We start from the raw sequence: 14,712 nt of genomic DNA on the forward strand, positions 1-14,712 counted from the left end.
TATAAAGACTTAAAATAAGGGCTGTGTTTCATGTAGGCTTACCCTGGCGTGACGTTTTGAGAACCGTGTAAATCTCAGTAGGACACGGTCACTTTTATCAGTATATTTGCCTGTATTTACCCCACAAAAATGAAATGCTAATTAGCTGCTAATGTGGCTGTCATAAAGAACTACAAATGCCAGGATGATCTGGATGAGACTGCTGAATCGAGGCAAAGGTAAGAATCTCTGGATGAACTATCTAATGTTAGCCAAATTTTGTAATAAATAAATTGGCTACATATCTTTAAATTGACAATTCTGTGAACTGTCTTGTGCAAGTTTTAAATTGACACAATACCTGTAAGCAAAGGTGTCAGCTGGAGATGATGTGCAGGAGCTTGTAGGGATTTGTAGTCTTGCATGATGTCTACTTTGATGCTAATTAGCATTTGATAATCTGAGAGTAAATAAAGCAGAATATATATATATATATATATATTGAGAGAAATTTACATGGTTATCAAAACGTCTCGTCAGGGTAAGCCTACACGAAACACAGCCCTTATTTAGAGTTTCTAAAATTCCCTATGGGAAAAAATTTATGGTGGAAAAACAATTGGAACATTTCCCTGTTTGACTGCTAGGTTTTCCCTGTTTGACCGCTAGATTTTATGGGTATTAAGACACCTCCACAGTGGGGCTCTGCTAAAATCCTGCCACTTTGATACAGCTACGACCGAAGTGACTTGTCGTAGGAGGTTAGGAGGGTCCTCACTAGTTATTACAGCCACAAAGTCATGGCTTAACCCCTCCTATTTCTACAGTTTATCTTCTTCAAATCTGATTATAAACCTAACCACACTGCTCACCTTATGCCTATCCCTAACCACAAAGTTAATTGTTGTTTTCATGAATTTGTACAATAGAGCCAATTTTGTGACAACCAGTTAGAGAGCATTTTCCCAACCCCTTTCCTACTTTATTTATTTTATTTAACCTTTTTTTAAACTAGGCAAGCCAGTTAAGAACAAATTCTTATTTACAATGACGGCCTACACCGGCCAAACCCGGACGACTCTGGGCCAATTGTGCACCGCCCTATGGGACTCCCAATCACGGCTGGTTATGATTGCTAATCTTAACCTAATTCTCCTTGCCTGCTACATTAATTCTCATAATCATCTGTTATGGAAAAGTAATGTCCAGTCTAGCTGTATCTAAGTTTTTAGGGAATCTCAAAAAGCAAGCGGCTGAAGTTTTTTCTCCTCGATTTATTGGAGGTTGTGACTAGATAGAGTATAGCTACGACTGGAAGTGTATTTTGTTAGCAGATTAGGAGAGCAATTTAACTAACCCTAACTCTTTTCCTAACCTTAACCTCAGTCTCCTGACCTGCTACGTAAGTTCTCCTAACCTACTACGAAAAAGTAACTTCCGGTCGTAACTGTATTCCACCTAGTCAGAACCATTATTGGACGCATTCGTCCATGATTGAATGAAACCTTGATTAGTGCTATCCGGAATTCTTGGGACGTCCCTACCCTTAACCTAACATTAACCATAATCCTTACATAACCCTAACCTTAATCCCTACCTTAAAGGTAGCCTCAGCTAAATATAGCACCACATATATTGAGATGAGCAAGATGCAAGACTTCGCTCTCACACAGCCACACACAGTATCTATCTGCGCATGTTTAATGTAACACACATACATTATTCATTTCGGTTGTCTATCCTGATGTGAAGTTTGTTCTATAGAAAGTATTTGACTCTGTGTGCCACAGAAAGTATTTGACTCTAGCCACAAAATTAAGGAAATTAGAAGGAGGGGAAGAATTTCGGCAGGCAAGAAAATTGTCTTGTCGAACCCCCCCCAGGCAACCGAAATGAATAATGAATGTATGTGTGTTATATTAAACAGAGGAGGGAGTAAAATGTAGGCAAGCAGTAAAAATGTTAGAACAACTACTAGTCGAATAAGACATGGGAGAGATGACGAATTTTGTCAAAGAGATTTATTTATGGACTAATACACTTGAGACAAATAGCCAAACCGAAAACTGCAGACATTACTAGTGCCACCCCCGCGATCAAACCGACATAAAAAAAACGAATAAAAGGCAGCCTAACGTGATCAGAAATCGCAACTAGCAAGCAAGTGCCAGCATATGCCAGAATTGAGTGCGTGCGCATTCACGCGAGGGTATGGGGGGGGGGGGGGGTGTATTCTCGCGAGGGTATGGGGGGGGTGTATTCTGGTAGGGGTGAGCTTTTCGGCACAGCACCGGGACATCCCAAGTTTAGACTTAGAATACAATAGATTGCGTCTCTTATTTCATTAGCTGTAAACTTCATATGCGTTTCCAATGGAGGAGAATATACTGTACTGTATAACTCCACTGTTTCAACCTGGGAAATACCATGCAGCAGTTGTAGGATAACACTGGTGATATAGGCTATAGTTCAAATCAAGTTGTATTGGTCACACATAGTTAGCATATGTTATAGCGAGTGTTGCGAAATGCTTGTGCTTCTAGTTCTGACAGTGCAGCCATATCTAACAAGTAATCTAACAATTCCACAACTACCTAATGCACACAAATCTAAGTAAAGGAATGGAATAAGAATATATACATATAAATGTATGGATGAGCAATGAATGAGCGGCATAGGCAAGATGCAATAGATTGTATAAAATACAGTATATACATATGAGATGAGTAATGCAAGATATGTAAACATTATTAAAGTGACAATTGATCAATTTATTAAAGTGGCCACTGGTTTCAAGTCTGTATGTAGGCAGTAGCCTCTCTGTGTTAGTGATGGCTGTTTAACAGTCTGATGGCCTTGAGATGTTGTTTTTCAGTCTCTCGGTCCCAGCTTTGATGCACCTGTACTGACCTCACCTTCTGGATGGTAGCGGGGTGAACAGGCAGTGGCTCGGGTGGCTGTTGTCCTTGATTATCTTTTTGGCTTTCCTGTGACATCGGTGCTGTAGGTGTTCTGGAGGGCAGGTAGTTTGCCCCCGGTGATGCGTTGTGCAGACCGCACCACCCTCTGGAGAGCCCTGCGGTTGTGGGCGGTGCAATTGCCGTACCAGACAGGATGCTCTTAATTGTGGATCTGTAAAAGTTAACTTAATTATTGATTAATTTCTTATTCTGAAAATAACAGGTGCTCAGATTTACACTCAGTAAATAATTAATTCAGTGCGAGTGTCACTCCATGGTTCTCTTGTGAATCTCTTTTATGAGCCCCCCTCATCCTTGACCTTGAAGTGGTGTCAGTTAGATGGCTACGTGTCACTGTAAGGCCATGGATGAAATGGGCTCCTTACCCTGTAAGCAGTTTATGGACAAGGTATGACCGCAATCTATGCTTTGGTATATTTTCCCTGGCACTGCGATTTGTGCCACAAATGTTAAAACGTTAGCACGTGGAAACGGTGCCAGATAACTAAACCAACGCATAAATTGCTGTCATACCGTGTCCATAGACAGTTTAGAGAGTAAGGAAGTAATGTCATTTGGGTAAACTATCCCTTTAAGCAAAACAACACATCTCAGCATATGTCCATTTAACAATTAGGCAAGTAAGAAAAACGTTTTTAAGTGCACCAATCCCTTAAACTAAATCAAGTCTTTCAAGTGCAAGTGAAACTACCTACGTAAATCTTTTCGAAAGGGAGACAGATGGAGAGCCAGTCGGTCTCGCTGAATGCGCCCAACTTGAGTGTCGGTGAAAGGGTGCGGATAGAGGGGCCCGCTCCCCTCCTACTTAGGAAAAATTGTATTGGGTCTGTTGTCATGGAAATCGCAGGACACTTAGATGGATTCGACAAAGATGGGGGTTCAAAGGAACAAAAGCCAAAGTGTAATTCTCCCAAAGGCGTCAGAAACATTAAAAGGGAATATTCATCGTGCGTCCCTCATTTGAAGACCGCGCTTCTCTTGGCACACCAGCAACCGAATGTCCACAAAGTGCATTTTGCAAAATGGTTACTTTCCGTGAAGAACATAATTTTACACCGAAACAGACACACAAGCAACACATTTGAGGAGTTGTGGGGCTTGGGATACGTAGTCCCGAGTGCGCACCAGAGTGGAACAACAGCCTTTGCGCTTGGGAGTAGACTACCTACCGAGATGGCCAACAAGGGGACTCAACTTCAGAGCCTGTCAAAGGTGTTTGTTCTGCTCAGCATAATGACAGTCAAGACCAATCCACTTGAGACGGGTAAGGAGATGGAAGGTCAATTTCAGATGTATTCCGTCGCGGATTCAGACACGTTTTTCCATTACCGTGACGCACTGCCTTGTGCGCGTATTTATTTGTTGCTCCTGGATCGCTCATTGTGCCACTGGGCTTTTGTAAATGAAAACAGTGTGTCTTTCTGAGTCACTGTAATGAAGCATCAATATTATATTCGTTACCTAAATACCCGTTGATTTGAAGTCTGTTTTCTGAAACAAATTGCCATTCAAACAACCAGAAACCCTTGGATGACCAAGGAGCCAGGGGTTACGCCCGCAGCTGAATGATAATTTGTCATGTGACAATTCTTAATTTGTGAAATAGTTTACACAGGGGTTTGAATTAGTTTTAATTCAACTTTAATTCATGAAATATTTATTCATATTTTTGTTCACCTGTATTCCACAGAAATAACCTACAGACTTTTGACATTAAACTTAATGAACTTTTCATAAATCTATGCTTTTATCATTATCAACAACAGATAATCATTGAGAAAGAAACATCAGGAGTTGCCCCATGTCACCTTAGTTGTCTTTTCCCTACTGGACCTCCTCCCAGTGAGAACTTACACTAGTACCAGAGCTGTTTATTTTTACCTGTAAAATGCTTTATTAGGGACTCAAGGATATACTTTTGTCCATGTTTTGGACAGTGCTTCTCTTGCGGGCAATGTTTTTATTTGGGTAGTGTTGTGGGACCGGTGATTTTCCACCAGCGGTGGCTTCCCAGTCCCCTTTCTTGGGGCACTCTGGTAGGTCAGCGCAGGAGGATCCAGTGGTTGCCTAGGGAAACAGAGCTTATAAACCCATGAAGGGGTTGTAAATCTTCCCATTATCTGGCTCACTGTCCAGAGTGGGTGTGTGGAGTAGCATCAGTTGGCCCCCAGCCTTAGACCCTCACTGTGGCTTCCATGTATGTAAATGTATTACCACCCAAGCCAAGAGGTCTGGACTTTTACATGGCACAGGGGTAGTGCACTTGACCTGTAACTGCAAGGTTGCTGGTTCAGGTCCTGTTCTGGCTACTTGTTTCTTCTAATCACCTGTAACAAACTCAGTTGTTTTAGTTTGTCATAGTTTTTAATATTATGCTCATAATTCAGTATCGGTCAGGAACTCAATGGGACTGTGGAGAAACAGAGAGAAAGTCGATTTTTGTTTACACATCACATCTTCACAGACAAGTAGTTTGCTCCTTTATGCTACTTACATGTATACATCTGTGGGTTTTCTTCCAGTCAACGTGGTGGACTTCTGTGGCCAGAACATCCAGGGCGATGGGATGATAGTCAACTCACACCAGGAGTCCAAGAAGTACTACTTTGTCACCATGGGAACGGACTGCCATCTCACCATGCAGGCCGCATCCCCCAAGGACAAGGTGCCCACCACGAGCCACACCCCCTCCCTTTTGTGCTCACTATACACATGTATGCCCAATATTCCAAATTGACTCCTGGCCCTTGTATAGATCTGGATAGGTATATGCAATATGATAATATTTCACATTGACTTCTTACAGCTATCCACTCCTCTCAGTTCCAAGGCAAGGGTTAGGGGTGATAATACCAATATTTTTAACTTTATATTCCTTGCCATGTCCGTCAGCTAAACGTTCCTCCTCTCCCCCTGAAGGTCCAGTTCCATTTCCGCTTCTTCCTGGTCTACAGCCTGCTTCGTTTAGCACCCCAAAGTCCATCCCCCCTCTTCCCTGAGTCCCCTGAGTCGACTCCAGTGGTGGAGCAAGGGGACCCATGTCATGCGGGATCATACATTCAGTTCTATGACGGGCGGGACAAGAACTCGCCTCCTATTGGACCAACGCTGTGTGGGAAGAGCCCACCTCGCCCGGTGCTGTCCACAGGGAATCACCTGACCCTGCGTCTGGTGACTCAAGGTACCCTGCCTCGAGTGGATTTCGTGGGGGACTTCACCTCCTTCAGACTGGGTGAGACATGACGCCAGCCACCCAATCAGATTGAGCCCAAAAAAATAAACACTGTTCCAAAATGGGACATTATTTGTCTTTTTACCTAAACATGCAAACACCATCAGATAGAATTCATAGCAAGCAGTGCACTGGAATGACATTCACTCTCATGGGAAAGGTGGCCAAAAATTACTAACTGAAACCCCAATAAGCGACGAATATGACTGCATTGAGGCATGTCACTGTGCTTCTATGGCTATATACACCATGCCACTGCCTACTTCATTTGTTAATTTAGCAAACAAGACAGCTGATAATCTAGTGCCTTTATCACACTCAACACAACTATATTTTAGCTTTAATTAGCTTTAAAAATGCAACATTTTCCTCTCTGCCCCATGACAAAATGTGTAGAATTCTAAAAAGTTCGCTATAAAACAGCAAAAATGTATCTCCGCCTCATGGCAAAATGTGTAGAATAGCAAGGGATTAGCTATACAACTGCACTTTTTTTTCTCTTTGCACATGGCAAACTGTAGAATTGCAGGAAGGCCACAACAAAATTGTAGCCTACTCACGAGCTGTAGTTTGTGCAGTTCGTAACAAATCAAATGTACCATCTTTCTCTATCCATTTTCAGGTTTTAACCAATCAGCGTGCAGCAGTGAGCCTTACTTCCCATGTCGGAATGGGAAGTGTATCCCCATGAGTCTGGTGTGTGATGAAAAGGGCATTGATAACTGTGGGGACGGGAGTGACTTGGAGGATCACCTGCCCTCAGGGTGCAAAGGTCACTCAGGTATCACACCTGTGCAGCTACCTGTTCAACAGGCCTTTATTTAAAGGTGGTCTATGTGGCCCCCAACAAACTTCAGACTAAGTCTCGCTATTATTACACTATTACACAGTTTATACACTTTTAAAGGAGTGGGGCAGTCCCTCTCCTCACTTATTTGTTAGGTCACAAGTAGAGAGGAAACAGGAGAGTGTGCTGAAAAAGTGGTAGGCCGGATCCGAACCCATACTGCAGCAGTAGACAGTATGTGCACCAGAAGCAGCAGCTTAGATCACTAGACCACCTTAAGCCACCCAATTTGTATTATTCTACCGTTCTTCTAAACTGTACAACTTTTTGTTACTGTAAATTGGAATGTGTTCTCAGTCACCTTACCTAGTAAAGAAAAGGTAAATAACATTTAAGTCATTTAGCAGACGCTCTTATCCAGAGCGACTTACAAATTGGAGGTAACACCTTATAACACCTGTGTCATCTCCTCAGCAGGTCAGCTGGCCCCAGCCCAAGCCCCTCCCCCAGCAGTGACCCCACCACCCCCTGTCTTAAACGCGCCAACTTTGCCCATGTCCACCAATAGGGACTGTGGCACTCCAGACGGCGTACCCCATCACGACTCAGTGACAGGTGAGTGACAACTGGTACAATGCAGGTTATTGTTTTCCTCTTTACCAACTAGGAGGTTGTTATTATAAAATGATCAGTTCCCAATGTCTTACCTGGTTGAGTAAAGGTTAATAGAATAAATAGCTCAACTCAAACTGCTTTGCTTTGTACTACTGTATATAGTGCATTCGGGAAGTATTCAGACCCCTTGACTTTTTCCACATTTAGTTATGTTAGAGCCTTATTCTAAAATGGATTAAATAGTTTTTTCCCTCATCAATCTACACATAATACCCCATAATGACAAAGCAAAAACTGTTGAAAAAAAACAACAAAATATCACATTTACAGTACCAGTCAAGTTTGGACACACCTACTCGGTTTTTCTTTATTTTTACTATTTTCGACATAGAATAAGACAAAACTATAAAATAACACATGGAATCATGTAGTAACCAAAAAAGGGTTAAACAAATCAAAATATATTTGAGATTCTTCAAAGTAGCCACCGTTTGCCTTGATGACAGCTTTGCACACCCTTGGCATTCTCTCAACCAGCTTCACCTGGAATGCTTTTTCAACAGTCTTGAAGGAGTTCTCACATATGCTGAGCACTTATTGGCTGCTTTTCCTTCACTGCGGTCTAACTCATCCAAAACCATCTCAATTGGGTTGAGGTCGGGTTATTGTGGAGGTCAGGTCATCTGATGCAGCACTCCATCACTCTCCTTCCTGGTCAAATAGCCCTTACACAGTCTGGAGGTGCTCAAACCAGATGGGATGGTGTATCGCTTCAGAATGCTGTGGTAGCCATGCTGGTTAAGTGTGCCTTGAATTCAAAATAAATCACTGACTGTGTCACCAGCAAGCACCATCACACCACCTCCTCTGTGCTTTACGGTGGGATCCACACATGTGGAGATCATCCGGTCACCTACTCTGCATCTCACAAAGACACGGAGGTTGGAACCAAAAATATGAATTAGATCATGAAGGCCTGATTCACGCAGTTTCCTCTGAACAGTTGATGTTGAGATGTGTCTGTTACTTGAACTCTCTGAAGCGTTTATTTGGGCTGCAATTTCTGAGGCTGGTAACTCTAATGAACTTATCCTTTGCAGCAGAGGTAACTACGAGTCTTCCTTTCCTGTGGCACTCCTCGTGAGAGACAGTTTCATCATAGCTCTTGATGGTTTTTGCGACTGCACTTGAAGAAAGTTGACTGACCTTCATGTCTTAAAGTAATTATGGGCTGTCAATTCTCTTTGCTTATTTGAGGTGTTCTTGCCATAATATGGACTTGGTCTTTTACCAAATAGGGCTATCTTCTGTATACCACCCCTACCTTGTCACATCACAACTGATTGGCTCAAACTCATTAAGAATGTAATAAAGTCCACAAATTAACTTTTTAACAAGGCACACCTTTTAATTGAAATGCATTCCAGGTGACTACCTCATGAAGCTGGTTGAGAGAATCCCAAGAGTGTGCAAGAATCTAAAATCTACAATATATGTTGATTTGTTTAACACTTTTTGGGTTACTACATGATTCCATATGTGTTATTTCATAGTTTTTATGTCTTTACTATTTTTATGTCTTTACTATTACTACTTTACTATTATATAATGTAGAAAATAGTAAAAATAAAGAAACTTTTGAATGAGTAGGTGTGTCCAAACCTTTGACTGGTACTGTACATAAATATTCAGACCCTTTACTCAGTACTTTGTTGAAGCACCTTGGCAGTGATTACAGCCTCAAGTCTTCTTGGGTATTAGGCTACAAGCTTGGCACACCTGTATTTGGGGAGTTTCTCTCATTCTTCTCTGCAGATCCTCTCAAGCTCTGTCAGGTTGGATGGGGAGCGTTGCTGCACAGCTTGGGTTCAAGTCTGGGCTCTAGCTGGGCCACTCATGGATATTCAGAGACTTGTCCCAAGCAACTCATGCATTGTTTTGGCTGGCTGCTTAGGGTTGTTGTCCTGTTGGAAGGTGAACCTTCACCACAATCTGAGGTCTTGAGCGCTCTGGAGCAGGTTTTCGTCAAGGATCTCTCTGTACTTTGCTCCGTTCATCTTTCCCTCGATCCTGACTAGCCTCTCAGTCCCTTCCACTGAAAAACATCCACACAGCATGATGCTGCCACCACCATGCTTCACCGTAGGGATGGTGCCAGGTTTCCTCCAGACGTGACGCTTGGCATTCAGGGCAAATAGTTCAATCTTGGTTTCATCAGACCAGAGAATCTTGTTTCTCATGGTCTGAGAGTCCTTTAGGTGCCGTTTGGCAAACTCCAAATGTGCTGTCATGTGCTTTTTACTGAGGAGTGGCTTCCGTCTGGCCACTCTATCATAAAAGCCTGATTGGTGGAGTGCTGCAGAGATGGTTGTCATTCTGGAAGGTTCTACCATCTCCACAGAGGAGCTCTGTCAGAATGACCATCGGGTTCTTGGTCATCTCCCTGACCAAGGCCCTTCTCACCCAATTGCTCAGTTTGGCTGGGCGGCCAGCTCTCGGAAGATTCTTGGTGGTTCCAAACTTCTTCCATTTAAGAATGATGGAGGCCAATGTGTTCTTGGGGACCTTCAATCCTGCAGAAATGTCTTGGTGCCCTTTCCCATATCTGTGCCTCGACACAATCCTGTCTCAGAGCTCTACGGATAATTAATTCAACCTGATGGCTTGGTTTTTGCTCTGACATGCACTGTCAACTGTGGGACCTTTATATTGACAGGTGAGTGTGTCTTTCCAAATCATGTCCAATCAATTGAATTTACCATAGGTGGACTCCAAGTTGTAGAAACATCTCAAGGATGATCATTGGAAACAGGATGCACCTGAGCTCAATTTCGAGTCTCATAGCAAAGGGTCTGAATACTTATGTAAGTAAGGTTTTTGCTAAAATTTCGAAAAACCTGTTTTCGCTTTGTCATTATTATCAGGAATCAAGGTAAGACCCAGATGCAGACTGTCGAAGTAACAATGTTTATTATAGCAACAGGGGCAGGCAACGACAGGTCAAGTCAGGCAGGGGTCGATAATCCAGAGTATAGGGGCAAAGGTACAGGACGGCAGGCAGGGTCAGGTCAGGCAGAGTAGTTGGGCAGGCAGGCTCAGAGACAGGACAGGCAACGGTCAAAACCAGGGGTCGAGAAAAGGAGAGACTGGGGTAAAAAGCAGGAGCTGAGAAAAACGCTGGCTGACTCGACAAACAAGATGAACTGGCAACAGACAAACAGAACTCAAGTATAAATACACAGGGGAAGATGGGCGAAACCTGGAGGGGGGTGGAGACAATCACAAGGACAGGTGAAATAGATCAGGGTGTGACAATTCTGCGGTATTGTGTGTAGATTGATGAGGAATTGTTTTTATTTAATCCATTTTAGAATAAGGCTGTAACGTAACAAAAGGTGTAAAAAGGGAAGGGGTGTGAAGACTTTCCGAATGCACAGTGGCTTTTTTTCAAAGATCCCTTATTTCTTAACTGCTGGGTAAGCCACAAAACTTGTGTAGGGGATGGTGTATTGTTTGTTTCTGTAAACTCTATTTCAGCACAAAGTAACAGGAACCTAATTGGAATGCAAAGCACATCAATGACAGGGGGCATAAAACTAATTGGGATGCCCATAGCTCTTAATTTCCACCTTACCGGTTGTAAACCAATAAACTGTGATGGATTCTCAGTGGTGAATATGACCCCTTTGAGTTCCCAGTCACTATTGTTCCTTTTCTAATGACACTGGTGCAAATAGATACTGAGGCTAGATTGCCTTTTTGTCTTTGCCAAGCCACCAGATGTCCAGCCAAGACCACAACCATTATTTTATTCATTCCAATTCGTCTGGCGAAGGAGAGAAGAATTGGCTGTGGAAATTGCCAGACATTTGTCTTAAATTGAAGGATGATTTGATCATCAAAGAATAACAGGAAAAGTCTTTACTGTGATTTGACAACAAAGTATTTGGATGGTTTTACTATTACAAGCAAGCAGACCCCATTGCTAACTGTACTCGACTCTCATCTCTCCACACTCCCCCAGATTCTCCTCCCTACCTGTCCCTTTTGGCTCTCTACATCGCCTTGGGTGTGATAGCTGGCGTGGTCCTGCTGTGCTGGTGCTGCTGGTCTCCAGGCTGGTTCCTCTGGAGGATCAGCATCTGCCGCTTCTTACCATGCTGTAACTCAGCCTGTGCCTCCTGCCAGCTCTGTGCCCGTAGCTGTGCCCAGAACAAGGAGCACCGACCAGCTAAGGTCTCACCACAAGGACAGGTCCCAACCAACGGTGCTGCCTTGTCCACCCTCACCACATCCACTGCTAACGCCACCACTCTCGCTGTGTAGGGGGGGGCAATGCAGTCGCTATGTAGCGCAGGACTGTTGTTGCTATGAAGCATAACCTCTATGATAGCTAACAGTGAGATAGATGGACTCACGGACATGATGACCCAGACTTCCTGTTTTAGACTGATGGATTGAGATGATACTTGTCTTTTTGCTGGGTTACAAGGACTCTTAATGTGATGGAAGAATGAGTGCTGCAAAGCTGAGACCGTTCTTAAAACGGGGAAAGGCTTTACATTTATATTGTTTTAGTCACTGTAGGTTCTTGTTTTCTGGTGCTTTACACAATGAATGACTGATGCTACATTCTTCGGACTGTTTTGTATTTAAAAGTGTATTAGATTGGATTCAACAGAGGGTTCTTCTCTGAGTGTATAAGTAACCCAGGKTCACCTATTCAATTCTATCTACAGTTGAAGTCGGAAGTATACATACACTTAGGTTGGAGTTATTAAAACTCGTTTTTCAACCACTCCACAAATTTCTTGTTAACAAACTATAGTTTTGGCAAGTCGGTTAGGACATCTACTTTGTGCATGACACAATTTTTCCAACAATTGTTTACAGACAGATTATTTCACTTATAATTCRCTGTATCACAATTCCAGTGGGTCAGAAGTTTACATACACTAAGTTGACTGTGCCATTAAACAGCTTGGAAAATTCCAGAAAATGATGTCATGGCTTTAGAAGCTTCTGATAGGCTAATTGACATCATTTGAGTCAATTGGAGGTGTACCTGTGGATGTATTTCAAGGCCTACCTTCAAACTCAGTGCCTCTTTGCTTGACATCATGGGAAAATCAAAGAAAATCAGCCAAGACCTCAAGAAAAAATTGTAGACCTCCACAAGTTTGGTTCATCCTTGGGAGCAATTTCCAAATGCCTGAAGGTACCACAATCATCTGTATAAACAATAGTATGCAAATATAAACACCATGGGACCATGCCACCGTCATACTGCTCAGGAAGGAGACGGTTCTGTCTCCTAGAGATGAACAGACTTTGGTGCGAAAAGTGCAAATCAATCCCAGAACAACAGCAAAGGACCGTACAAAAGTATCTATACCACAGTAAAACGAGTCCTATATCCACATAACCTGAAAGGCCGCTCAGCAAGGAAGAAGCCACTACTCAAAAACCGGCATAAAGCCAGACTACGGTTTGCAACTGCACATGGGGACAAAGATCGTACTTTTTGGAGAAATGTCCTCTGGTCTGATGAAACAAAAATAGAACTGTTTGGCCATAATGACCATCGTTATGTTTGGAAGAAAAAGGGGGATGCTTGCAAGCCGAAGACACCCTCCCAACCGTGAAGCACAGAGGTGGCAGCATCATGTTGTGGGGGTGATTTGTTGCAGGAGGGACTGGTGCACTTCACAAATAGATGGCATCATGAGGATGGAAACTTATGTGGATATATTGAAGCAACATCTCAAGACATCAGTCAGGAAGTTAAGCTTGGTCACAAATGGGTTTCCAAATGGACAATGACCCCAAGCATACTTCCAAAGGTGTGGCAAAATGGCTTAAGGACAACAAAGTCAAGGTATTGGCGTGGCCATCACAAAGCCCTGACCTCAATCCTATAGAACATTTGTGGGCAGGACTGAAAAAGCGTGTGCGAGCAAGGAGGCCTACAAAACTGACTCAGTTACACCAGCTCTGTCAGGAGGAATGGGACAAAATTCACCCAACTTATTGTGGGAAACTTGTGGAAGGCTACCAGAAACATTTGGCCCAAGTTAAACAATTTAAAGGCAATGCTACCAAATACTAATTGCGTGTATGTAAACTTCTTGGCCCACTGGGAATGGGATGAAAGAAATGAAAGCTGAAATAAATCATTCTCTCTACTATTATTCTGACATTTCACATTCTTAAAATAAAGTGGTGATCCTAACTGACCTAAGAGGGAATGTTTACTAGGATTAAATGTCAGGAATTGAAAAACTGTGTTTAAATGTATTTGGCTAAGGTGTATGTAAACTTCTGACTTCAACTGTATGTTGCCATTAGATTCCTAGTTACAAAAGCATGAGAAATCCCACTCAGCCTGCTCCCACTGAAATGTTCACTTCCCACACATGTATGCCCCTTACCCAACAGGGACTATATTTTTGTTAATAAAATAAATCCCACTCCTCAGTTTTTTAGGTACTTTATGTCCCATGTTGGGGACACCACATGTATGTCGGTGCTCATGTATGCCATGTAAACTGACCCTGCCTCGAGTAGACACATAACCTTTCTTAATTTACCCTCCGTGCTTGTTGTGTAACTACACTACAGTTCAGAAGTTTGGGGTCACTTAGAAATGTCCTTGTGTTCCATGAAAACATACATGAAATTAGTTCCAAAATGAATAGGAAATATAGTCGAGACGTTGACAAGGTTATAAATAATGATTTTTAATTGAAATAATAATTGTGTCCTTCAAAATTTGCTTTCGTCAAAGAATCCTCCATTTGCAGCAATTGCAACMTTGCAGACCTTTGGCATTCTAGTTGTCAATTTGTTGAGGTAATCTGAAGAGATTTCACCCCATGCTTCCTGAAGCACCTCCCACAARTTGGATTGGCTTGATGGGCACTTCTTACTTACCATAAGGTCAAGCTGCTCCCACAACAGCTCAATAGGGTTGTGATCCGGTGACTGTGCTGGCCACTCCATTATAGACAGAATACCAGCTGACTGCTTCTTCCCTAAATAGTTCTTGCATAGTTTGGAGCTGTGCTCTGGGTCATTRTCCTGTTGTAGGAGGAAATTGGCTCCAATTAAGCTCCTTC

General features: G+C 42.7%; 1 protein-coding gene across 3 annotated transcripts; it reads left to right on the forward strand.

Annotated features, from left to right (window-relative positions):
• Positions 1-3,948: 3,948 nt before the first annotated feature.
• On the forward strand, positions 3,949-13,391 carry ldlrad2 (low density lipoprotein receptor class A domain containing 2). 3 transcript variants are annotated; one of them, XM_023986341.2, is made up of 6 exons: positions 3,949-4,224; positions 5,483-5,625; positions 5,880-6,192; positions 6,815-6,973; positions 7,454-7,594; positions 11,619-13,391. In XM_023986341.2, exons 1-6 carry the CDS (start codon positions 4,134-4,136, stop codon positions 11,918-11,920), a joined length of 1,149 nt encoding a protein of 382 aa, XP_023842109.2. In that variant the 5' UTR covers positions 3,949-4,133; the 3' UTR covers positions 11,921-13,391. The 3 variants fall into 3 exon arrangements, with proteins under 3 accessions (XP_023842109.2, XP_070299454.1, XP_070299455.1); XM_070443353.1 differs by having other exon boundaries at positions 7,457-7,594; XM_070443354.1 differs by having other exon boundaries at positions 5,880-6,141.
• The last annotated feature ends 1,321 nt before the right edge of the window (positions 13,392-14,712 follow it).

The sequence above is a fragment of the Salvelinus sp. IW2-2015 genome, linkage group LG1, assembly GCF_002910315.2.
Source record: "Salvelinus sp. IW2-2015 linkage group LG1, ASM291031v2, whole genome shotgun sequence".
Classification (NCBI taxonomy): domain Eukaryota; kingdom Metazoa; phylum Chordata; class Actinopteri; order Salmoniformes; family Salmonidae; genus Salvelinus; species Salvelinus sp. IW2-2015.

Bases quoted from the DNA above. Each gene is read 5' to 3' on its own strand.
- ldlrad2 (XM_023986341.2), top strand. From the start codon at position 4,134: ATGGCCAACAAGGGGACTCAACTTCAGAGCCTGTCAAAGGTGTTTGTT. The intron at 5,626-5,879 runs GTGCCCACCACG...CTCCCCCTGAAG, and splicing joins CCGCATCCCCCAAGGACAAG to GTCCAGTTCCATTTCCGCTT. The intron at 6,974-7,453 runs GTATCACACCTG...TCATCTCCTCAG, and splicing joins AGGGTGCAAAGGTCACTCAG to CAGGTCAGCTGGCCCCAGCC.